Below are 27,046 nucleotides of genomic sequence, written 5' to 3' on the forward strand. Positions count from 1 at the left end.
TGTGTTTGAATCCTTGTGAGATGCACAGCTTATGCTGCTGTTTTGTAAGGGAAGGTTAATAGTTGTCACTTCAGAACACTACCAAAAGCACAATTTAGGCCTGACCTAGATTTGCCCTTTTGTGCTTGGTAATTCAGGCTCTCTGTTAAAAAAAAGTTCTCTGGGAAAAAAAAGGTAAAATTGGATTCCACCCAATAGCAAATACAGAGTGCCAAGCAGCAACTGATGAGTGTTATTTGAAATGCCATTTTCACACAAAAGGATAAAGGAGGGCAGATATGCTTCCATGGCCAACACAAGAATGTGAAGATAACACTAAAAAAGGACTTTTAATAAAGGTTGTTTTCAGATGTTGGAAATTTCCACTACCAGGAGTCACACAGAAATCGACATTATTTAGCATTTGCTGGGTTTTAGCAAGTACCCAATTGTCCTAAATGGAAAGTAAATTCTCTGTCTAAACTTAATAGGATACTAGTGATAACTTTGGGCTTCGATCAGTGGTGGGTTGCCCCCGGTTCATACCGGTTCACAAGAACCGGTAGTAAATCCGGCGGGAGCCTCCACCCACCAAGCTGCAGGTCGTCATAGGCGATCTCCGGATGCGCAGAAGCATATGCGCGCTCCTGTTGCGAACCAGTAGTAAAGGTAAGTAGAACCCACCCCAGGCTTGGATACAGTAAAGCTACTTGTTTTGCATTTGTCCATCCAGATTCAATAGCATCTTGACTGTAACCCAGAGTCTGACTGCTCTGATTACCTCTGCAACTGCACAACATTTTACAAAGGATAGAAGATTGCAACCTCTTTTTTATTTCCTATCCCAAATGGCTTCAGGAATTTTCAGACACCCAGGGGCGGGTTTCAAAACCCATCGCTACCGGTTCACTTGTGGACGTGAGTGCACTTGCGCCCACATGCAAGGCTTCTGTGTATGTGCAGAAGCATCCAGGCGGTTGGATGGAGCCTCCCCCACCTCTGCTACCAGTTCGCCCGAACCAGGGTGGACCGGTAGCGACCCACCACTGCAGACACCCAGCCCCTATGTCTTCCAACTCATTTTATCCCAAAATAAAATGCATCTAGGATTGATTTGTGCTATTTTCATTGATTATCAATCCATTCCTCACCTTACTTTCCTTTTTACTTTTCCCAAGCAAACCTTTATCAGGGAAACATAAGCCTAAGTGAAATTGACTAGAACTTTTCTGGTTTGGTTTCATTTTCCTGAGCAGGCTATAAAAAAAGCAAATTGTGGATTTGAGAAAATATTATTGGCTTCAGACATTAGATTCTGGATCACCAGAGGATTCGTCTCTTGTCAAAACCAGGACTAAAACTTTGTGCAGTAACGATCTATTTCAGACATTTCCTGTGGCATTTTTCTTTCCAAATATCTGCTCCGGTGAAAAAAACAGGACGGATGCACCAAATCTTTTCTCTGGTCATGTTAGTACTAGAAACCCTCCATTGGAAAAGTTCTCTAATTGTGGAAATTGGTATCACGAGGAGAAGTGAGAACGGTAAGTCATATATATATCAATCAACTCTGCAAAAATAACATAAAAACCTAAGTAAAAATCATTATTGAACACCTTGTTAAAACACACATATAATTAGTAGTTGAGTACAAACCAGTCATAACATTCAGGAGAACCACTGGGCAGGTTTCACATCATACCTGAATCCCTAAATAAAGTCATGCTTTCAGAATCTTCTGAAAGGCCGATAGAGTCAGAGTCTGTCTCATCTCCAAGGAATGATGCCCCAAAATGTGGGTGCCATGTCAGAAAGGGTCCCTCCCCTCAGGTGAGGCTCCTTAGTAAATGGGATCCAAATCATGTCTCTACCTAATGGGATAGGTAGATTTACCTGGGTAGAGGTGATCCCTCAAATAACCCAGTCCCATGTCATGTAGGGCTTTATAAGTAATTACCAGCATTTTGAATTGAAACCAGACGCAAAGTGATAGAGCAGCTTGTAGAGGACAGGTGTAGCCCACACCTCTGCATTTTGCACCAGCTGCAACTTCTGAATTTTGCAGAATGTTGCAGTGATGCAAAGGCTACCAACCTGTCTAAAAGATCAGAAATTGAACGATGCTGGGTATACTATATCTGAAGCCCTCGATTGTAAACATTACATTTATATTTAATTCATTATATAGTTTATTTTCTAAAAAATAAAATTCCATCCAGATTACTTTAAAAAGAAAATGTACATTTTTACCATTGGTTCACATGTTGAAAAGTTATGGAAAACATTACTTTAGTACTCTTGGGATGTACCAAAATCTTTGAAATGGTTGCCAATGTCACCTACAGCTGAGCCTGTTTTTTAGGTCAAGAACTTAATGCAAATAAAAAGAATAACATGGAAAGTTCTTCTTAAGGACATTCTTAAAAAAGATAATCATATCAGGAATGTCTGCTTTTTGTATAATATGTAAATATGATAAGAGAGTCTTGGAGCTATATATGTGTGTGTAGCAAACCTAAGTGTGTTGCTTAGAAGCTGGGACCCACACTTCATTTGAATCAGCAACTTGGGGATAAAGGAGTAATCATGAAGTTCCTCTTACTTCTGAGCCTGGTGGCACTTTCCCAATGTCAGACATCAAAGTAAGTATTGAGCATTGTGCTTTCTTCAAAGAAAACATCATGAACCATTTTCTTCAGAAGGGTCTAATTTTCTTTCTTAATTATGCTCCACAAACTCTTCCACCAATCACTTTCTACTGTGATTGGTGGGCAAGCCACAAAGCCGTAATTTGCCTATTGCTGACAGTAATATTTTATTTCCCTTTATAGCTATATCTGCAAATGCACTGCCTGTTCATCAAGCAGAACATGCTTCTTTCTCTAAAGAGCATACCTAGATTTTAAGTCCTTCTTCCTCGGTAGAAATAAATCTGAACCTAATTTTCTCCATCTTGAGGGCCTCCAGATAGATTGCAATTATCTCTCATTCTAGCTGGGAATTCTGAAGGTTGTAGTCCTCTTAAGAGTGTTGAATCAGAGAATGTTGTCCAAAATTCATTTTTTCCCGATCTTTAATGCTATGAACACTCTCTCTCACTTATTAATCTTTTCCTTTCCATTATTCAATGCTTAGGGTTCACCTAAAGAAAACAAAATCCGTGAGGCAAATCCTTAAGGAACATGGGCTGCTAGAAGATTTTCTGAAGAAGCATCCTTATAACCTTGGCACAAAATATTTCCCAGGGCTGCAAAATACATTTGCCGTTGATCCTGAACCCTTGCAAAATTATATGGATGTGAGTATTCCATATTAGGAGGAGATACTCAGCATTTAGCCTATGGACAAGACTAGAGAATCTCAACACCTGTTGATTTAAATCAATAGCCCCTGGCTCTGGAGACCAATAAAAGAGACATATGGATTTAGGAAGTTACACTTTTAAATGTTTGAAAGCAATTTGAGATCATGGAACATAAACGATATTCTACTGTAAACATATTGAGCAGATTTGTATTATTTAAAAAGCTTGTCAAACTTGCTTTTGTCTACAAAGAAATGTTCATTTCTCTTGCTTCAAAAATGTTATGGAGATATCAGGGTTGCATTTTCTTTATTATGTTCTGTTTTCTGCCTCCACAGATCGAGTACATGGGTACTATCTCCATTGGCACTCCACCACAAGAGTTCACAGTCATCTTTGACACTGGTTCTTCCAACTTGTGGGTCCCTTCTGTGTACTGCTCCAGTGGAGCTTGCTGTAAGTTTTCTCCATAACTGATGCCTTCAGAAAGAAGCTACTCTTAATTCAAGCCATCCTCAAGCTAGTACCTTCCAAATGTAATAGACCACAAGTCCCATCAGAGTATCTGTGTTGGCATGTTGACTGGGAATCCTCAGAACTCCAATCCCAACACATTTGAAAGGGACCAAATCAGAGAGAATTCTTTATTCTCATGTCCATCTATTTTTCCAATGTGTTCAACATGGATCATACTAATATCAGGTATATTGACTGCTAGAGAAAGCTTTAGGGAGCTGCTACTCAAGGGGATTATTATGGAATAACAGAACATACTCCAAATAGCAAATGTTTAGCATGAGCTTGGATATAGAAGTGTGGGATGTAATGAAAAGGATAATCAAATCAGTTTATTACAGCCATAAAGCCAGAGACAGAAAAATGTCTAACAAAGAACTATTATATATTTTATTTTCTACATGACATAAAGGGAAAATGTAACTATTTTCCCCCAAATTATAAACCAGCTTTCAGGTTGGCTCTGACTGATGACAGAGTTCACATATTAGAGAATACTGCACTGGGATGATCTCTCTTACTCTCTATTGCTCTTTCTGTTCTATTACATGCCCATATCATACTTCAATTATTTATCTTTGCAGCTGACCATCATAAATTCAATCCACAACAGTCATCCACGTTCCGGTCCACCAGCCAGAGTGTAGCCATCACCTATGGCACTGGAAGCATGACTGGATTCCTAGGCTATGATACTGTCACGGTAAACTGCCAAAGAAAATAGACTGAGAAGCTATCCTTTGGGAAATTAGACTGAGTCAGCATGGTTCTGGGTGGACAAACAGGGAAGGCCTAATTGAATTCTGTGTAGCTCTTTCCAACTTCTGATCCTGGTTAATCTCAGAGGCAGCCAAGAGTATAGTGTTTGTTTGGGATTTTTCATAGTCAAGAAGAACAAGGAACTTGTTATGCATGCACTCATGACTAAATAATTAAGAAATTCAGTAATATCCTAGAACAGAGGTGTCAAACTCGATTTCATTAAGGGCTGCATCAGGGTTGTGTTTGACCTGGGGTGGAGGGGGTGTGACCACTTCGATGTAACTCATATTGGGGGCACCTATGGTTGCCCGAGCAATCTGCCAGAGAAAATGGGCTCCCGAGCTCTGTTTTTGGTTGCAATGGTCTCCTGCAACCCCCTACCAGCAAAAACCATTCAATTGGCAGAGATCCTTCATAGTCCCTTTTTGCATTTACCACTCTCAACAGCAAATAGGGTCATCTCATTGTTCAATCCTAATGTCGGATTATTCATATCCAGGTGAAAACCACTAGTTCAAATGCTGATTTTTGGACACCCAATTGTGCACATCTTGCTAATGCAATAATTACTCATTTATTCCTGTCTTTTAACCATTTGCCAGTCCAATGGGGCTCCTGATTCCATGCCAACTGGCTTTAACAGGGAGACCTTTTTGAGGATTTTTCTCCAAATCCAGGAATACAGTCTCTATTGAGCCACCTGGCTTACATGCTTATTAACACCTTCCAAAAAGTTTGGAAATTTAGAGAGTTGTTTTCAGAAACCACCTTGGTTTGTTTTCACCAAAACTCATTTTTTTCCTATTAACTTGTTTTATCTTATTTATATTATTTATTTAATAATGTTTGCAACTATTTTCCCTGGAAATAACAGCATTCTGTCTACTTTTATCTATTCTGGAGCCCAAGAAAAAAAAACATGTACCATTTTCATTTCTTTGCCATCATTAAATTTGCTGATAGAACTTGTTTTCTTAATGTTGCACTTTAACACATTTGGAACATTAGCACAAATGTTTCACTTTCTATTTTTACTTTTATAATGAGATTTCTTTTACTATGAACTAGCAAAACAGTCTCATTAGCCTATTTCAGAAGCAGCACTGCTTATTTTGATTCCAGCTTTCATCTCATTCCATCCTACTATTCTGTTAACATATTGCTGTAAAAGTTAAATAGGTACAGATAGAGTCAATACTGTGGGAGGTTCTTTCCACAATATTGTGAAAATTAAGAACAGGGATGAGAGTTGTGACAACAGACAAGAAGTGCTTTCTTTCTTTTTTTTTAATTTATTCTTTTTAAAAAGTTTTTTATTTTATAAACAAACATATAGTACATCAGTCATTCCTTCCATGTGACATTGGATTTTTTTTAATTATTGAAAAAGTTTTTAAAAACAAACATTTTCCCCCCTTTCCCCCCATCCCCCCCTCAAAACCCCCTTCCCCCCATCCCCTGCCCCCATGATAATTTCTTAGGATCTAAATGCCATCTATAAAACATCTTATAAAAATTTTCCCTTAGGTTCTGTGCTTGTGTAAACTTAACATTTCTTTCTGTTTTGTCTTCATAAAAGAGGCAAATGTGCACCTCCTACAAAAAAAGCAAGAAGGAAACAGATGCAACATTTGCAGCCTGAAATTGCCTATATATAAATGTCTCATTTGAAAGTAGAATATTTCCTGAGATTCTTGTGACATAAGATTAATTTTTCATCTAATATATAGTATAAATCTGAGCTTTTAGATTCTAGTCGCATGAACTATTTCGTAGATTGCAATGAAAGCACATCTGATAAAAATGTATCCTGTCACACTCTCTTTTTAGTTCTGAATTATTCTGACTGTGCAGATTCACTTCCTATAGCAACGTCTTCTTCACTATCAAAAGAATAATGACCCATTAGTAATATATACCACATTCTGGCATGACCTGTAAAGTAAAAGCTTTGTTGTAATCAGTGAAGCAGTATCTCTTTCTGTTTTCTTGTGCTCTTCATTATTCATCTGACGTCAGCTAGCTCCACCCTCACACAAATTTGCCTTTACTGCCATTTATCTGTTCATTCTGATCAAATCTTGTTGGCATATCTGATTTCTTTGTTTTTCTGAGTTTAACCCATATATTAAACAGCAATAATTCATGGTCTCTGCTCCATAATCTGCCCCTGGAGAAGTATCCTGGTTTACAGGAGTTCATTTTTCAATTGCTTGTTTCCTGTTGTGTAATTGACTGGATTCAAGGCTTATATCTCAAGTGAAATCCAAGTATAATATCTGTATTTGAAGTAGTTTTGTAAATAAACAAATAATTATCTTTACCAACTTCTATTTTTTGCATTATTGTGTTAATTTAGGCAGGGCGATTTTTCTATATTTCCAGGTTTCTTCACATTTTTGCATTCCAAACACCCATTTGTAATATTTATGTCTTTTCCTGATGCTACATTTACCACTTCTTGTATTATCCATACAATTCCTCCATGTCCACTATTGAATCTATAGGAGATGTATATACTGATATATAATACTGATATCAGTGGATATCCACTAATTCTAATCAATAGGATCCAGTCATTTATTGGCTTATAGCTCAATCTATGTTCAACAATGTCTTTTTTGAGAATCATTGCCAATTCTTTGCCAGGAGATTAATCTCAACTCTGCGTCAATTCCACTCCTTTCAAAATTTAGATTGGGCAGAGAGAAATAGTTGCAGATGGTATACTAATAGGACATACATAGAGATTTCCTTTGAGGCTATTTTATGAGATAGAAATTAAACTGCAAAGCAGTTTATTTAAAAGTGGAGAGTCAACTAGAATCAAGTGAATTATATGAATCATTCAAGGTCTGTTTGCAAACACACAGGTATGTATCTATGCATAAATCTGCTTGAAATTGAAATTAAAATGCCTCGGTATGTGCTTCCGACACAAATCTAGTAGTACTGCTTGAAATTAAAAAGGAATTTTATAACCATTCTCCCTGTTCTTCTGCACAGGTTGGAAATATTCAGGTCAGCAACCAAATCTTTGGTCTGAGTGAGACCGAGCCAGGCAGCTTCCTTTATTATGCCCCCTTTGATGGCATCCTGGGTCTGGCTTTCCCTAGGCTCTCTGCCTCTGGCGCCACTCCTGTTTTTGACAATATGATGAGTGAAGGTTTGGTATCCCAGGATCTCTTTTCTGTCTTCCTGAGTTCGTAAGTAATAATGATTTGTGCACGTTTTTCTGAAGGGACTAATGACTATCTGTTGCTAGAAGGAAGAGGGCATGGATACCAACCATATTATTTCTGGAGAAGCTCAGCAATAGACAATCCTTTCCAGGGAACTATAAAAAAGATTCCAGGATTGTTGGCTAGAATAGGAACTTTTTAAAACAAAATTCCTGGAACAGTCAATGGTAAATTACTTTTATCCTTTTGAGTTCTGCTAGATTGCATCATCGTAGAGCAGGAATATTCGTGAGATGGATGAATGAAGAATACTAGGAGTATATTCCAGGTGTATATACACTACAGGTAGTCCACAACTTACAACCATTAGCTTAACAAGTTTTGAGAGGCCAAAAAGAGTGATTTATGACTGCATTTACAACTATTGTTGTGTCCCCATGGTCACACCATCAAAATCCAGGTGTTTGGCAACTGGCATGTATGTATGACAGTTGCAGCATCCTAGAGCCATGTGATTACCATTAATGATCTTCCCAGGAGACTTCTGATCAACAAAGCAAATGGGGGAAACAGGTTCACTTAACAACCATACGATTTGTTTAACTGCAGTGATTCACTTAATGATAGCAGCAAAAAAAGTCCACAAGCATGACTTGTTTAATGATTGCATCACTTAGCAATAGATATTCTGGCCCCAATTGCTGTTATAAATTGTGGATGACTTGTATTCCCAGCAGGTCACCCAAGGCATATAATGGTTATCAGAGCTGCCTGGGTACAATTATTAAAGTTCCTATATTGGGTGGCAATATAGAAAGATGCTGGAAGCAGATGGTCACTTTTGTGACAATGGCTAAGGCATCATTTCATACTACATATGGAAAAAGGAAATGATAAACCACCCCTGTATTTTACAAAGTAAACTCATGAGTAGATAGTGGAAAGTGACTGACAATATAGTGCCCGATAATAAACCTTTTAGGTTGGATTACACTCAACATGGGCCGGAATAGCTCAGGCTGTAAGGAGCCTGTTATTAGAACACAGTAGCCTGCAATTACTGCAGGTTCAAGCCCGGCCCAAGGTTGACTCAGCCTTCCATCCTTTATAAGGTAGGTAAAATGAGGACCCAGATTGTTGGGGGGGCAATAAGTTGACTTTGTAAATATACAAATAGAATGATACTATTGCCTTATACACTGTAAGCCGCCCCGAGTCTTCGGAGAAGGGTGGGATATAAATGTAAAAAATGTAAAAAAAACAAAAAAAACATGCTACTGAGGAAAAGCTCAGGATCTTTCAGAGTACAGCTAATATTTATGACACAACTAGATTAAAAATGCAGGGATGTCTAGCTGCTGATCTTGCCAGGCAGGAAAATAAAATCAGCCAGCAAATCTGCAATATAACCCAGATCATACCAACCCAAAGAAAGTTAGTTTAGCACAGAATGGAAGTTATAATGCCATATCCATAATTTCACATGCTAGCAAAATTAAATTTAGGATCAACCAAGGAAGGCTATCTGGAAGAGGAAATGCAAGATGTTCAAGCTGGCTTTAGAAAAGATCAAGAAATGCTTTTGCTGATGCATGCTGGATAACTGAGAAAACCTCAGAAAAGAATTTATATGAGCTTCTATAGATTATAGAAAGTCTACTCACTGTGTTGACCATGAGAAGAATGTCCTTGAGAAATTTGGAACCAGAGCATCTTATCTTCTTACATGAAACTTATACATGGGACAGAAATCAGTAGTCCAGAGGGAACATAATGGAACAAATCGGTGCCAGGTCAGTGAATGATTCAGAAAAGCCGTACACCCTCTTATTAATTAAAGGTTAGGGTATATATGCTGAATATATAAAGAAGGGAATGGACTGAAAGATCTGTAGTTTATAGTTCATAAACCAATTTCCAGTGCTGAATTCCATTTCTTCAACAGCATTTACCTCTGTCCATATAATCACTAGATAGCAGCCAACTGATACAACTTTCTAACTCTTTGCTACTACCAGTAGCTTATTGGTGAAAAATCCAACTAATTAACCCATCGTTTTAAGGATATTGTTTTTTAAAAGTTGCAATGGGTCAACAATATAATAGGAAACAAAAAAAAATGAAAAAATATTTGCAATTCCTCTAATTGTCATGTTCTTATATGTTCATTTTTCAGTGATGACCAGAGAGGGAGTTTTGTAATGTTTGGTGGCATTGAATCCTCCTACTTTACTGGAAGTCTCAACTGGGTACCCATTGCTGCTGAACTCTATTGGCAGATCACTGTGGACAGGTAACCCAACTCCTACACCTTCAGCCTTCACATTCCTGCTTCACAAAGTTGCAATCAAAAACCAAATGCAGAATAATGGCAAAAGAAAATGCCCATCAGTTCTACAAAGTAGGCCAGATTAGGAAATAGACACTTTTAACAATTATAGGAATGTAGTTTAGCATTGTGATATAATAGACACTTGAAAACCTGCCACAGTTTTCTTCTGCTCCCTCTTATAGGGGGGAAAAAAGTCAAGAAGGATTATTTTGAATCTTTCTCATTCTTCTTCCTTTCCCGTGGCCCAAGTTGTTTTATAATTTCAAAAGACCTGCAGGCAAAAGGTTATGGTAGTTTTCTTTCTCTCATCTTTACCTGAATATTAAATGACCCCGACGGAAAGGGTGCGCAACTTGGGCGTTCTCCTGGATGGACGGCTGTCGTTTGAAGACCATGTGGCGGCCGTCTCCAGGAGAGCTCTTTACCAGGTCCGCCTGGTTCGCCAGTTGCGCCCCTTTCTGGACCGGGATGCCTTATGCACGGTCACTCATGCTCTCGTCGCTTCTCGCCTGGATTATTGCAATGCTCTCTACATGGGGCTACCCCTGAGGTGCACCCGAGGACTTCAGCTAGTCCAGAATGCAGCTGCGCGGGTGATTGAGGGAGCACCACGTTGCTCCCGGGTAACACCACTCCTGCGCAGTCTGCACTGGCTACCTGTGGTCTTTCGGGTGTGCTTCAAGGTTCTGGTTACCACCTTTAAAGCGCTCCATGGCTTAGGGCCCGGGTACTTACGGGACCGCCTGCTGTTACCTTATGCCTCCCATCGACCTGTACGCTCTCACAGAGAGGGTCTTCTCAGGGTGCCGTCCGCCAAGCAATGCCGGCTGGCGGCCCCCAGGGGAAGGGCCTTCTCTGTTGGAGCACCTACTCTCTGGAACGACCTTCCCCCCGGTTTGCGCCAAATATCTGACCTTCGGACCTTTCATCGGGAATTAAAAACTTATTTATTCATCCAAGCGGGACTGGACTGATTTTTTAGATTTTTAAATTTCTAAATTTTAAATTTTTAAATTTTCTGTAATTTTATATGGGGTATTTTAGGTTGGTCAATTTGACGGTTTTAATTCGGCCACTATTGAATAGGTATTTTAAATTGATTTTTAACTTTGTATACTTATTGCTTTTTATCTTGGCTGTACACCGCCCTGAGTCCTTCGGGAGAAGGGCGGTATAAAAGTTTAATTAATTAATAAATAAATAAATAAATAAATATTTCTTTTCAGTATCACCGTCAATGGTCAAGCCATTGCTTGTTCCGGTGGCTGCCAAGCTTTTGTTGACACTGGTACCTCCCTCCTGACAGGTCCCCCCAATGGCATTGCTAGCATTCAGAACTTCATTGGTGGACAATATTCCAATGGTCAGGTGAGCTTGATAATAATGATATGCGACTATAATTAATATACATAAATGAATAATCTTTACTAGTAATGAAAAATTGCTGGGAACATAGAGTTGGAAAAAATAGTAAAAAGTGAGCAGATTAAAATGTCGGATTTCCAAATACAAACTGATAAAGTCTTGACTCACAACACACCAGATTTAACTATTGTTGAAAAGAAGAAAGCATGGATAATTCATGCAGTAGTATCAAGAGATAGTAGAAGGCAAAGAAGATCTGAAAATTAAAATGGAAACGTGATAGCATAAAGCAGCTGTGGTGGTTCCAGTGGTTATCTATATACTGGGTGCTCTACCAAAAAATCTTGGATGACATTTAGAAAATTTGTCCATTGACAAAATTTCCATCTGACAATTGCAAAAGGCCACATTACTTGGATCCACCCATATGATACATTATGGCATCCTAGGTTCTTGAGAAGAACTCAATGCGCATGAAGGCCAATACTAGCTAAGCAACTGGCAGCTATGATTTCCACATTATTGTGTATTCCTCCCTTTATTCCAATTCTTATGCAAGATTCTTGGTTTGCCCTATCTTCCTACTATGATTTAGCTAAGGAAATGCCATTTTCAGTCCTAGTTCATATAACTAGCAGTCTCATATAATTGTCATACAGAATAGAGTGGCGCATTATGGAAGACAGTGCTGGTCAGATCAATGATTGCTATTACACCAGACCCTCATAATGGACCATGTATCCTCCACCAAGCCCTCACTTCCAAGTTCCTTTGATTCCTCTACTAGACCAAAATTACGCATAAAATTTTGCGTAAACCTTCCACACCTTCCACACTACAAACTGCTATCGCTTGGAATATAATTCTGATCTCAAGTCATCATTGTTAATTCTGGTTTCAGGAAGCATCATTCTAATGTAGGACTGAGCAATTAATTTTCTCCAGCAGCTACATGAGAAACTGGGACTGTTATGGAGGGCTGAACCAGTAGGGCTGTGATGGTGCATAGACAGGCACACATGCACATATGTAAATTGGGGAAAAAAAATAGCAGTCATCTTCAAAGTAAAAGCAACCCACATGGGACAGATAGGGAGGGCCAAAGGGTCAAAGGTGGCTTTTGCCCCTGCGTGTGTGTGTGTTTCTGTAAAATGCCCAGGTTTGTTCTAATGCATTTTTGTCTGCACAATTTCTAGCCCATAATTTTTTTTGTTTGTTTCTCAAATGTTATGGGGCTGCTAATATATGTTTTCTGTTCATCCTTCTTCACATCAGTATATAGTCAACTGCAATGCTATCAATGAACTGCCTGACATCGTCTTCACCATCAATGGCATTCAGTACCCTGTGCCCGCCAGTGCCTACATTCGCCAGGTAAGATCTGTGGTTTATCCAAAAAATTATCTCAAATAATTTAGGTCATACAATAAACCCCTAGAGAGAAAAAAAACCCTGACCCATGAAAGAATTAGAGAAAGACAATCTCAGTCACTTATATTCAAGTGGGAGAAATTTTATAACATTTGAAATGTTTTTGATAATTTTTAGCCTAGCAGTATTTTCATTATGCATTGAGAATTGAACTGTACAACTCTGAACAAGAAATTCAACACATTTAATGATAAGATTATTCTCATGTAAATTTAGTAGATCTCATTTCTCCATAGTAGACCATCCTTAATATGTTAGACTTCAATTCCCAGTATTTGAACTATCTGGTGGATTATCAGAATAGAAATCCAACACATTTAAAGAGAACCAGGATGAGGAAAGCTATAGGAGATTATTTTAAAGAAAGAGTATTGTATCAGCTTATCATTTTGGACTCAAAAATAACCACTATGTTTAATCACAAATATTGCAATATTAACCTAACGTTCATAATATGGGAGATACACGTAAAGTGATTCTTTCCTTATTTCATTATGCCGTAATCCAAATAATTGGATTGTACAAATGTTCTAGGAAAACACAGTTAAAGAGCAAGCACTGTTAAACATGTATGATTCACTGTTATATATTATAAGGTATGCAAAATATTAAAGGGTTTGTCACCCATCAGCTTCGAGGGAAATCCAGATTTTAAAAAGAGGAAAGTTAAGAGGTAAAGAATGGAGTTAGCCTATTCAATGCAAATATGGTTTTCTGCTACTCCAGCATGGATAAGGAACACTCAACAGGAGGGGGAGGGGAATGTCAGCTTCCTGATGCTTTACAAAGGCCCTCTAGTTAGGCCATTCAAATTCATCATATATTTGAACTTCTCTTTCAGTTCCAAAATTATTGCACGAGTGGCTTCCAGAATATGCCCTTCCAGTCTGAAGTTTGGGTCCTTGGTGATATCTTCATTCGTCAATACTATTGTGTCTTTGACCGAGCAAACAACCAGATTGGCCTGGCTCCTGTGGCACATTAATAGCAAGATCTTATTGGTCATATTATAGCCTAAAGATAGTCTTGAATCTTTGGAATTAAATTTGGTAATTATGCTCCTGATCCCCATGCTTCAATGTCAGCAACAATAAATAAATATAAAAATAAATGGCTTTGTATTCAGTGCACACTGAATGCATGTCAACTAACAAACTGAAATTAATTCACTCCAAGTAAAATTTCCCAAGTGAATACATCCAACCAAGGGGAACCCACGGACTTTATGGATAATGGATATCACTGTCAAACTACTCTTAATTTTAGGAAGTTTTTCCCCGCATTCTACAAACATTTAACTTTCCTGTAATTAGTAAAGAAGAAGTCAATAAACATACTTTCCAAAACTTATATTTGTCTATAGACAAAACAAGCCTTTTAAAGATGAACTGTATCGAATTCAATTATAAAAAAAATCCAGTTTGAGAATATTCGAATTAAACTTATTTGCCATAATTTTTATTATAATATATATTTTAGTTTTTAAAACCAACCATTTTGTTTAAATTGAAATGTTCACAGCACTATAATACCAACTTTTATATCAATATATGAAAAACACAATATAGGCATTTATTTTGACATGGCAACATTCCAAGGTAAATTCACCTAGAAATGTCGTTTAATTCCTGCCCAAATGAATACATGCATGTGTGAAGCGGCAATCTCAAAGGGGTTTACCAATGTCACTTTAAGCCATAAACTGTTGTTAGTTCAAGGTATAGAGATATGAGGCTTTTCAGTTTTTTATTCCCCCTTCCACAAATGTAGTTCCATGAAAAAAATTGAAATATGGACCACTGAATTTTTAGTCTCCTCATCTTTTTAAGATTCCTTGGAGGAAATCAACTTTAACCCAGCATAAAGCAATTACCGTACTTGCCCTCTGAGGTAGGGTGGTTTTGACAGATCATAACCTGAATCAATATGAGAACCTTAGCAAAGTCAGTCAGAATGCCTGTGGCATAATGTATCAAACACTTCAGACTCCTACAATGGCTTCTTAATATGTAGATTTGCCTGTCTAGCTACTAATGTTTTGCACTTTCTGGGTTTTCACCTGCAAAAATTCTGAGTACATGATTAAGGCTTAGAAGCCAGCAACCTTTTTTTCTTCGAGTGCCGAAAGCATGCGTGTGCATGTGGCAGCGTGCATGTGCGTGCAACAGTGTATATGAGCATGCCCACACCCATAATGCAATGCCCCCCACCCCCTGCACAGGTGTGCGGCTCTCCATGCTCCCTTTCCCCCTACACTCCCAGGCGCATGCGTGCGTGACACTCCCTCCGTGCCCCATTTTGGGCCTAGCAGGCCTCCCTGCTAGTACCACCCCAATCCCGCACATGTGCGCCGGTCTCCCACATGCACATGCGTCTCCCACATGCACATTAGAGACCCAAAAATCAGCTAGCTGGCAGGAGGTGCGCTTGCATGCGTGTTGGTGCTAACCTCGGGCAATGACTCGTGTGCCTGCAGAGGTGGCTCCGTGTGCACAGATATATGGGCTCTATCTGCCTCACAGAAGTTTAGCCAGCCAGCCAAGGAAGAACTGTGGATATACTTCAAATCACTTTTCAAATTGCCACTGGATGTGTTCAAAGTTATATGTCATGTGGCTGTGCTGCCTTTGGATTCGAAGAAAAAAGGGTGCCCAAGAACAAATGCCTTTTTCCAATAACACTATTACAGCTGCAAAGCCCAGTCATATGATACAGGGAAAAGACACTGCTGCTTTATGGAGGCATATTCAGATGATATGTTCCTGCTTTTGTGTTGTCCACGGTTTTTGTGTTGTTTGCGGTTTTGAAACAGAAGCGCTGCACTGCTCGAGTACAGTATGCCGTCCTGCACATTTACATCAGACTCAAGCCTATTGAGGAACAATGATGCTAACTATTAAGTTTTAGGAAGCACATAAGTTACATAAATGATTACCCAATTAAGATTTATTGGACATCTCAGAAAATTAGAATTCCCAGAGATCGAAATGGAGGAAAACAACAGCAGCCTTTCTAGTTTCAATTATGAAAAGTTGATATGCCCTTACAAGACACCCCTTTGAGGTAGTTGACAAAATTCAGTCATGCTGCATATTTTAGGAATGGGCTGCACATGACTTTCAAAGCCTTTCAAGAACTGAATATTCCCGAAGACTTTAGTGGCTGGCAAATTTCACCCAAGAAATGTTAAAACAAAATTCTCATCAGCTTAGCTTGGAAACATACTTTTAACTGTGGCATAGAAAAATACATTTACCTTTAGGTATGATGCTATGATTTTATGTTCATAAAATATATTTCAACATATTATAATCTGAACTGCAGAATTCTATATACACCAGAACAAGAAAATGGAAGTTTTCCACTATTAAAATCAGTGTTGTACATATCAGTATGCAGTACATTGTCTGTAAAACAATGTTTAGTTCATTTCTGACTTCGTGGAAAGCTAGCCCCATTTCTTCAATATGTATAATCAGTCCTGAAATGTCCATATAAGACAGCAAGCAGCAACAGAATGTCTATATTAGACATAGTGTAAGAAAATTTATTATGTGACTCCTGGCATAAATAGTTGCTTCCTTTGCTGGCATTTAGGCCAGCCACACAACATGCAATACAAGAGGTTGAATTAGTCTAGGATTCCACTACTTGTCATACTTCTGTTCTGAAATCTTTATGCTTTACCAGAATGTTTGTACTGATGCTGCAAATAACAGCCATTTTTCTACTATCTTCTAAGTCAAATGGGGTATTAGTTAAATAAGAATCTCAATACAATCAAGAGCTGAAGTGATATCCCCAATAAGAGGACCTGCTTTCTAGGAAACCAGAAATTATAATGGAGATTATTGCCATGAATACATAGTGAGAAATCTAGCAAACAGCAACCACATAGGCAGATGCTCTTGTTATTATGAGATTAAAGTGGTTATGTTCCTCTTATTCAAAATAATTATGTTCCTCTTATTCTCCAATCTATGGAGATATATCAGTGAGGCTATTATCATCACTAGAGGTTAATTTAGAGTTGTTCCCCGCATTTTGCTGGCCCAAAGAAAAATATGTGAAGTGGGTTGGGCTGCTAGGAAGCTCTTGAAGAGAATCTAGATTAGAGTTGGCCGAAGAAGAAAATGTTTCAGCCAGAGGTTGCAAAGGAAGGTTGTGGGTGTTTGAACCCTGAAATAAAGCAGTTATGGACTTTTTGAGGTAAGCTGGAGTGGATGGAATGGAAATATGAGCAGTAGGGGGAGATGCAGTGGTTCTGCCTGTTCTTGAATAAAGAAAGGACAGGCTGGAATGAGTCATGAAGGACCCAGTTGATTTTCTAGGAGGATCCCCAAAGCTCTCTGGGTTATTTAGAAGTGATACAATGGACTCTGGCTTTATTTGAGGAATCGCTAAGTGGCCTAGCCAAGAAGGAGGAATGATACTTGGTGGTTCATTGAGATGCAACCTTGTGGCCTCTCCTGGTCTGCTTTGGTGGAGTCCAACATTTCCTAGTGCAATTGGCTTCGTAAATACAGTCTCCTGATCATTTGCATTACTTGCTTCAAGATGATCCTCTGGAGTAAATGAGGCATGGTTAGGGGTAGAGCTGTCAGACACCAGAGTCATGGGACCTCTTTGAAGAGTTTGCAAGGATCTCTCTACTGCTGCATCTTCCAAGACAGGATTGGCTAGTCTATTCTCCAGGGAAGCCAAATCACCTGATGTGGAAAAAAGCAAATCAGATTGAATATTAATTGATCTGAAGCATTGTGGCAGATGTACTACTTATTACCTGCATTCTAGACTGTACAAATCTTCATCCATAGTGAACTTAGCTGTTCATAAGCATATACAAACATGCGCAAACACTGCCCCTTCTTGCTGGGTCACAAAAGTGGATGCAATCACTCATGAACAAAAGACTATTTCATACAGCTTGAACAGAGCATAATTGGGGAACCTAGAAAGTGCACAGTAACACATTCTGCAGCTTTGAATATGTTAAGAAATCTGCATTACGGAATGGAATGGAATGGAATGGAATGGATGGAAAGCATATATCCACACACACATATATAACACAGAGAAACATCACAGTCTAGTTCGGATGTATACATATACACACACACACACAAAACAGAATCCTGTGAGTTTACAAGAAGGATGGCATAAGAAACAAAGCTGTTACAGAACCTAATAGGCCTGCTATAGATAAAGCAGCAGAATCGATAGAAAAGTGCTTGCATACCAGTGTCTGTCAGAAGATGGAAGGCAGAGTTTTTTAGAACTTGTTCATCAGAGTTCCCCACAGACTCTCAAATATCTTATAATTGCAAATACAATGTCTCCTGTGTTTCCGACCTCCACTGCCATCCCAGACAATTTCGCTTTGTGCAACAAACTTAAAGCAGCTTCTGTAAACAGTTCTATGTATAGAATATTTTTATATTTCCTTAAAAGAGGTAGTATATAATATCACACACTTTTTTTTCTGCTTCCCAAATTGTTGTGTCCTTGTTGTAGATCTGAGAGGACGGAACGAAGAGCAATAGATTCCTCAGACAGATGTGACCAAAAAAATACTTACCCATAACTTCATTATTTTGGCAATCCAGGCAGCAATGAGTGAGAGGACCAAAGGGCTCTGTACAAGTCTTTGGACACGTCTTCCTCTCACAGCTCACTTCCCCAAGCTGAAGGGAGAGAAAATAAAAGAGGTGTTAATAAAACCCAGCAAGAAATCACTGATTGCAGCAGGTAAATCCATTGCCTTCTGTCCTAGGGATGGATGTTCTATTGTATTTTTCTAGTATTTCTATTATTGCATGGCATAGTTGGAAGCTTGAATACAGTAGGCTCTCTTTGTTGTACATGGCTGTGAAAGCTGGATCTTCAAAAAGGCTGAACAAAGAAGAAATTATGCTCTTGAGATATCATGCTGGAGAAAACTGATGAGAATATCATGTAATACTGAGAGAAGTCATACCAAACTGATCGCTGGAATAATGAAGCTATTGTGTATTGTGGGAAGAGTTACAATTATATTGTTCAAAGGCAGGACCTCTGTTGTTTTTAGGCCAGAAGGATTTAGGGTTGTTGCTTTGTGGGATTTCTACTACTACTGATCAGATTTGTTTTGCTTTTTTTCTTTTGGCCTACTATAGATTAATTCAATTATTTGCCGTGTTTACTATGAATAAATGTTTGCTTAGAGACTCTACAGTTTCTGCTACCTACCCTGCAGACCCAATAGAAATTAAAGCAGGATGAAATCCAGCAGGTTCTGACAGGTTCTGGAGAACCGATAGCGGAAATCTTGAGTAGTTTGGAGAACTGGCAAATACCACCTCTGGCTGGCCCCAGAGTGGGGTGGGAATGAAGATTTTGCAATATCCTTCCCCCAGGAGTGGGGAGGATTAGGATTTTGCAGTATCCTTCCCCTGCCATGCCCACCAAGCCATGCCCACTAAGCCACGCAATGCCCACCAAGCCACGCCCACAGAACCAGTAGTAAAAAAATTTGAATTCCACCACTGAATTAAAGCAATTGTATTGGATACATAATGGAAAAGCAAAAGTTATGAGAGGAGACCCCCTACACACACAGCTGGAAAAATCAGAGGTAATCAAGAAAGAGGCTGACAGGAGACAAGGTTACTGGTGGCACAAGTAGGAGTTTATGAGAACTCGAAGAAGAAATGATTGACATATAATACTGTCAGTGGAGTCTGGCAGATTATCAACCACATTTTAGCTGAGGCCTATTTAAGATTTCAAAAGAAACAATAGGAAAGAAGGTAAAGGAATGGAGTCTCTCTTCTCCAAAACCTTCACATTTTACCTGGCAGGTACAATAAACACAGGGTTCATCTTCAGGAACAAAGTTGTGTCCATTGATTACTTTTCTTCCCCTGTAATTGCAGTCTACAGAAAAAGAATGCATAAGATATACAGTTCTGACAGTGAACATACTATCCACAGACCTGCTTATGGGGCAACATGATCAAATTATAATACAGTGTCATACAAAAATTCAGAAGTTACTTTCTGTAATACTAAATATTACTCAAGATTATTGGAACATCCCAACTGCAGATTACTGCACAAATGATTGTATAGGTGAGAATTCCTATAGCAAGAAAGGTAAACAACCCATAAACTATCAAGCTGAATATTCAAGAACCAAATCAGTTTCTAACAAACTTCTCTAATATTTTACTTTTTAGTCTCATCTAAGCAATAAATACCATACGTAAGTTCCAACCAACTGGACAGATGACTGTTTAGTTTATACATAAATAAATAAATGTCAAGTGCAGGCACACTGTTTTAAATAAATTACACTGCAAGAAAATATGAAACCCACAACTTATGCAAAACTCTTCATCAGTACAAAGAACTGTTTTTTTAAAAAAATTGGAATTGCAGTCCTTTGATTGCTCACTTTTTTATATATTATATTTTTTCCAAACTTGATTTGTAGCTTACTTCTGGATCTGCTTACTTCTGGACTGGCCAAAAATTTCAATTCCTGCACCATTCCAACTAAAATTGGTTTCAAAGCATTATTCTGGCTTTTTAGTGTCTTTTATTAGCAATTCCCTCCCTTCAGCTTCTGCTCTTTTTATTGCTTCCTATTCAATAAGGAAGGGGCATTTCTATTAAATTTTCTCCTGCAACGTATGTACATTGGGCAGAAGCAGGATGCCGCAATGCTAAAATAAGGTTATTTATTTTCTCTATCATGTTTCTTTATTTTCATCTTAATCGCAAAATAATTATAGTCAATAATTGTGTTTCAAATGCAAACCAAAACACAAATTCTCTTGAAAAGCAAGGCCAAAAAGTGCAATTAGTAGTATATAGATTACATCTGGAATAGTATTTTAGAAAAGCCACATTGCTGTGATGCTTACCATGACAAATTGGACAGCACTCGCCTTCTGGATGGAAAGGGTATGTACAGGATACGACACAGTCCATAGGAGAACAGGCTACGGAGCCCAGCTATAAGATCCACGCACATACATACATAGAGTTGTACATGTACACATGCAGAAGAATGCGCACACACACACACACACACACACACACACACACACAGAGGAATCTATATTAATGGCAAAGCAATATTATTATACTGTAATTTAAAATCTTCACATAGGTTTCCTCCCCTCCCTTATTTCTATTTCTTTCCCTTCCTCCCCCCGCCCCCCAAATAGCTCCTTAGTAATAATTGCAGTCAGGGATATACTTCTTGTAGTATTACAAAATAATGTTTCACAAAAAATATCAATAAGATTTGTTTCAAGAGTCAAGAGAGGTGTATTAAGTATAGGAGAAAAGTGCAAATGGAACATTATGAGCAATTTTCAAATTACGGCATTCCTTCCTGGATTGACTCAAGTCCTATTATTTCAGTAAGAAATGTCAGGGGGTTAACTCTTCCTTTTTTAGTCTTATCCAGTTTTGTATATCCCTACTCTCTTGGAATATCCTGGGATGTTATTATATTAAGTCATGTAAAACCCCATGCATAGAAGCATGACATAATTTACATCTGCATGTCTCTGAAAAGTTATGGGAGGGTGGAGTAGATCTACCATTCTGGTTCCCTCTTGGGAAGTGGACTCTTAACCCAAAGAACAGTTTGTTTGTTTGTTTGTTTGTTTGTTTGTTTGTTTAAAAAATTTATACAAACATCTACTCACTCACTACTCTTGCTTGCTCACAATTATCAGGGTTTCACATTTTTTCAGCCTGGGGTAAGAGAATTAGAGAACTTACCAAACAAATGCAACTTAGACATGGGTCCAAAACAGAGGGGAAGGTTTCATTGTTATAGAAGATCTTTCCTGCATAGGTACAACCTCTTGGGAAGTGGACTCTTAACCCAAAGAACAGTTTGTTTGTTTGTTTGTTTGTTTGTTTGTTTGTTTGTTTGTTTAAAAAATTTATACAAACATCTACTCACTCACTACTCTTGCTTGCTCACAATTATCAGGGTTTCACATTTTTTCAGCCTGGGGTAAGAGAATTAGAGAACTTACCAAACAAATGCAACTTAGACATGGGTCCAAAACAGAGGGGAAGGTTTCATTGTTATAGAAGATCTTTCCTGCATAGGTACAACCTTTTGTTGTGAAAGAGGAAAAAAAATTACATGGTCAGCTTGAACCAGATGGCCTTTATAAAAATTTCAAGAAAGCACAAGAGAGATATGGATGGATGCTTGTTTGGGGTGGGTGGACAAAATAATTGCACAAAGCTTTTTGATGAAAATCTTAGGAAATGTTCATCTGAAAGTACTCAAGTGTAACATAGACAGTATCTGCTGCTCTTAAGTATTCATTGAAAAAAATCTACCACAAAAAGCAATAGTTTTGGAAATTATTTGCTCGGCTTACAATGCCTTTGCCTATACATACTGTTTTCTCATAATGAGTACCAGGATACATTTTTTAAAAAAACAGGAATGTTCATTTGAGATAGGTTTCTCACATTTATAGATGAACAGAACAATATTCTGTCTACTTTAAAAGCAAAAGGCAGAAGCAAGAAGTAGAACAAAATGATATGTCCGCTGTCTGCATTTTCTGTACAATTTTGATATAAAATGTTAAAAAATATGTATATATTGGTTTTCAAAACAGCTGTATTCATATTCATTACAATATGGATGATCTAGGAAGGAAAATATTTGGTTTCCCTAAGAAGAAAACAGCTTTCTGAAAAGATGGAATTTTACCTGCTGAGCAATCTGGACAGCACTGACCAGGGATTTGGATTGGATGAGGACACATCTCCAAACAATCTGTCCTCTTACAGCTCACTGAACCATCTGTCTGTAACAGAAAAGAACTTCACAGAAACCCACAGCACAAAATAATGGTCTGTTGTGGGCAGACAGACCCTCCATTGCCTCCATCCCAACAGAAGTATCAGTCTTCTGTTAGTTGTCTTCAAAAAGTTCTAGAGGTCTTCTGTTATTTTACACCCGATAAGGTAAGTGTTGGATGGTATCATCTTGGGAGAGTTGAATACAATCTTAGCATTCACATCCTAGACTAGAGCCTCAGTGGTTTCCTTTCACTTTTCTTAACTTGTCCAGCATTAAAACGGTAAAATGACAGCCTCATTATTGAAGCAGACTATGTATTATCAAAGAAGGCAACACAATATACACCAGCATACTTTTATACCCAACTCAGATACTGGAGGACTGTATTTATCTGACTCTGCCCAGTGTGTCCTAGAATGCACAGGCAAATACAACTGGAGTTTGAGCAACATTCCTTAAAATATCCATCTGAATCTTCACTGTGGAATGTTAAGGAGCTACTATAGCAAAGACATGATAAAAATCTCATGATGATAATAATAATAATAGTAAAATATCATGCAATAGAAGACTGGAAGGTTAAAACTAAGTGAAATAGAGCAGGTTATCATTCACCTGGCAGATGCATAACTCACAGGGATCACCCGGCGACCAGAGTTGTCCCACTGGAAATTCAATTCCATTGTCATCGATAAAGCAACCTGGTCCAGAAAAGAGAAACCATGAAAAGAAACATCTCAGAAAAGATAAAAGGCTCTCTCTTACCAACATGCTTGCTATGGCTTGATGGAAACCATGCAATTTACATCAAAATGTCCGTGGTTGTAAAAGAGAATCAAGACCTGCATGGATAGCTAGAGAGGCTTCTAGGGCTTATGATCCAATGTTTCTCTACTTGCCTTCTTTTATACTGGCTCTGACTGAGCCAGAGCTATAAAGGACTCTTCCTGAGGTAAGGACAGTGGCAGGGTGGATTTAAAAAAAAAAAAAAAGAATAAAGTTTGCATTGTGAAAACTTACCAGATAAAAAAACTTATATTAGTTGTTTGAAAATTATCCTATGTTTTAATCCCCTTTCATCTAGAGAAAAACTGTCAGGTCAGCCTGCCTTCTTGTTTATGGACTACTTTTTTAAATTTAATATATCTTACAAAAAAGATATATTAAAAATTATAAATGTAAACTAAATGAAACTAAGAAGGAAAAATATGTATCTTATATATATATATATTTTTTTATTGAAAGAGTTTTAAAAAACAAAAACATTTTCCCCCTTTTTTCCCCCTCCCTCCCCAAAAAAAAACAAACAAAAAAAACCCCTTCCCCCCTCCCCCCCCCCGGCTTCCCGGGTCAATCACAAGGTATTGTTATACATAAACCAAGCATAGAATAAAATTTTCCCTTCCAATCCAAATAACCACATCCAAAGCTTTTCATCTCCCAACCCCCTCCCCATTACATAAAATAACTTTCTAATTATTCAAAGGCAATCTGATATTTCTTAATCTGATATCTGTTTTGTAGATAATCAATCCATTTTTTCCATTCAATTAAATATTTTTCCTGCGTATTGTCTTTTAAAAACGCTGAGATTTTAGCCATCTCAGCCAAATTAATAACTTTCAATATCCATTCTTCTATTGTAGGTATCTCTTCTTTCTTCCAGTATTGTCCAATCAACAGTCTTGCTGCTGTTATTAAATTCAGAATCAATTTAGTCTCAATCCCTGTACAATCCGTTATAATTCCCAAAAGGAAAAATTGTGGCAGGAACTTTATCTTCTTCTTCAGTACATTTTGAATAATCCACCAAATTCTTATCCAAAAGACCTTAGAAATGGTGGTAGATTTTAGGAAAAACCCTTCCATACTTCCACCTCTCACAATACTTGACAACACAGTATCAACAGTAGAAACCTTCAAATTTCTGGGTTCTATCATATCGCAAGATCTCAAATGGACAGCTAACATCAAAAACATCATTAAAAAAGGACAACAAAGAATGTTCTTTCTGCGCCAACTCAGTAAGCTCAAACTGCCCAAGGAGCTGCTGATCCAGTTCTACAGAGGAATTATTGAGTCTGTCATTTGCACCTCTATAACTGTCTGGTTCGGTTCTGCAACCCAACAAGAAAAACACAGACTTCAGAGGATAATTAGAACTGCAGAAAAAATAATTGCTACCAACTTGCCTTCCATTGAGGACCTGTATACTGCACGAATCAAGAAGAGAGCCGTGAAAATATTTGCAGATCCCTCGCATCCTGGACATAAACTGTTTCAACTCCTACCCTCAAAACGACGCTATAGAGCACTGCACACCAGAACAACTAGACACAAGAACAGTTTTTTCCCGAAGGCCATCACTCTGCTAAACAAATAATTCCCTCAACACTGTCAGACTATTTACTGAATCTGCACTACTATTAATCGTTTCATAGTTCCCATCACCAATCTCTTTCCACTTATGACTGTATGACTATAACTTGTTGCTGGCAATCCTTATGATTTATATTGATATATTGATCATCAATTGTGTTGTAAATGTTGTACCTTGATGAACGTATCTTTTCTTTTATGTACACTGAGAGCATATGCACCAAGACAAATTCCTTGTGTGTCCAATCACACTTGGCCAATAAAATTCTATTCTATTCTATTCTATTAATTTTCTTGCAAGTCCACCAAATATGAAAATATGAGGCATCATCACAATCACACCTCCAACATTTCGCTTGGATATTAGGATACATACATGATAATTTTTTGGGATCTAAGTGCCATCTATAAAACATCTTATAAAAATTTTCCCTTAAATTCTGTGCTTGTGTAAACTTAACATTTCTAACCCAAATTTTCTCCCATGTTTCCAACATTATTGGTTCCTGAATATTCTGTGCCCATTTTATCATACAATCCTTTACCAAATCCTTTTCCGAATCTATTTCAAACAACACATTATACAATCTCTTTATATGCTCCTGGGTCTGATTTCTAATTTGCTTCATTAAATTTTCCTCCCTTTGCATTATACCAATTTTTTGATCTTCTTTCCATCTAGCACTTATTTGCCCATATTGAAACCAAGTATAATTCCTCCTTCTTCATTTAATACCTGTAATGATTTTAATTGCAATCTACCTCCTTCAACATACAAAAGTTCTTTATAAGTAATCATTTCCTGTTTATGTTCTATATTTATATTCTCTATTGCATGCCTAGGGCTCGCCCATATAGGAATCTTGTATTCTAATTTATAGGAATATTTTTCCAGACCAAAAGAGCACTTCTCAACACATGATTCTTAAAAGCCCTATCCACTTTTTTTTCATAAAATAAGTACGCATGCCATCCATATAACAAGTCATAACCTTCTATATTCAAAATTCTTTCCTCTGTTAAGTTAAACCAGTCACTTATTACTGAAAGGGCTACTGCTTCATAATATAATTTAAAGTTAGGCATTCTTAAACCACCTCTTTCCCGTGAGTCCTGTATTATTTTCATTTTAAGCCTCGCCTTTTTACCCTGCCATATAAATTTATTAATCCCACTCTGCCAATCTTCCAAATTTTTATCCTTTTTAATTATTGGTATCATCTGGAACAGAAACAAAATCTAGGTAGCACATTCATTTTAATAGCCGCAATCCTTCCCAATAGGGATAACTGCAATTTCTTCCAGCCACTCATATCATTCTGAACTTTTTGCCATAGCAAGTCATAATTATTCTTATAAAGTTTCTTGTTCGATGAGCTAATATAGACCCCTAAATATTTAACCTTTTTTACTACCTCAAATCCTGTCATTTCCTCTAGTTTTTGTTTCTGTTGTATAGACATATTTTTAATTATCACTTTTGTTTTATTCTGATTTATTTTAAATCCTGATACCTTTCCATATTTATCAATTACTTCCAACAAAAATCTACTTGAATCTATAGGATTAGATTAACGTAACCACTACATCATCTGCAAAAGCTCTAACTTTGTACTCATATTGTCTAATCTTAATTCCTCTATTTTCATTAATTCGTATTTTATCTAATAATGGTTCCAGAGTCAAAACAAACAATAATGGTGATAAGGGACATCCCTGTCTCGTTCCTTTCGCAATCTTAATAACTTCTGTCAAGCTACCATTTACTATAATCTGTGCTGTTTGCTCTCCATAAATCGCTTTAATTATTCTAATAAAACAGTCTCCAAATTGCATTTTCTCTATTAAATATGTATCTTATATATTGTATTTATCAATTGTTACTAGTTCAGCAATGAATTCATTATTACAGTGTAAACAATAGAAGATATTATTGTAAGATATCACAAAATCTCTCCCATAGG

General features: G+C 37.7%; 2 protein-coding genes across 2 annotated transcripts in view; one reads left to right on the top strand and one right to left on the bottom strand.

The window, feature by feature from the left end:
- The first annotated feature begins 2,565 nt into the window (after positions 1-2,565).
- Positions 2,566-13,865, top strand: LOC131184203 (pepsin A-like). Its single transcript, XM_058155274.1, has 9 exons — positions 2,566-2,621; positions 3,115-3,277; positions 3,622-3,739; positions 4,384-4,502; positions 7,568-7,767; positions 9,920-10,036; positions 11,302-11,443; positions 12,716-12,814; positions 13,713-13,865. Exons 1-9 carry the CDS (start codon positions 2,566-2,568, stop codon positions 13,854-13,856), a joined length of 1,158 nt encoding a protein of 385 aa, XP_058011257.1. The 3' UTR covers positions 13,857-13,865.
- Positions 13,866-13,941: 76 nt separating this feature from the next.
- The window catches only part of VWCE (von Willebrand factor C and EGF domains), a 44,647-nt gene continuing 31,542 nt past the window's right edge, over positions 13,942-27,046 (bottom strand). The window contains exons 14-20 of the mRNA XM_058158283.1: positions 23,319-23,404; positions 22,611-22,707; positions 21,913-21,995; positions 20,779-20,869; positions 19,704-19,786; positions 18,450-18,555; positions 13,942-17,580 (exon numbers count right to left, since the gene is read on the bottom strand). Coding sequence (XP_058014266.1) covers positions 16,850-17,580; positions 18,450-18,555; positions 19,704-19,786; positions 20,779-20,869; positions 21,913-21,995; positions 22,611-22,707; positions 23,319-23,404 — 1,277 coding nt within the window. The 3' untranslated portion in view covers positions 13,942-16,849. The remainder of the gene's footprint in view (positions 17,581-18,449; positions 18,556-19,703; positions 19,787-20,778; positions 20,870-21,912; positions 21,996-22,610; positions 22,708-23,318; positions 23,405-27,046) is intronic.

Source organism: Ahaetulla prasina, chromosome 1, assembly GCF_028640845.1.
Source record: "Ahaetulla prasina isolate Xishuangbanna chromosome 1, ASM2864084v1, whole genome shotgun sequence".
Taxonomy (NCBI): Eukaryota; Metazoa; Chordata; class Lepidosauria; order Squamata; family Colubridae; genus Ahaetulla; species Ahaetulla prasina.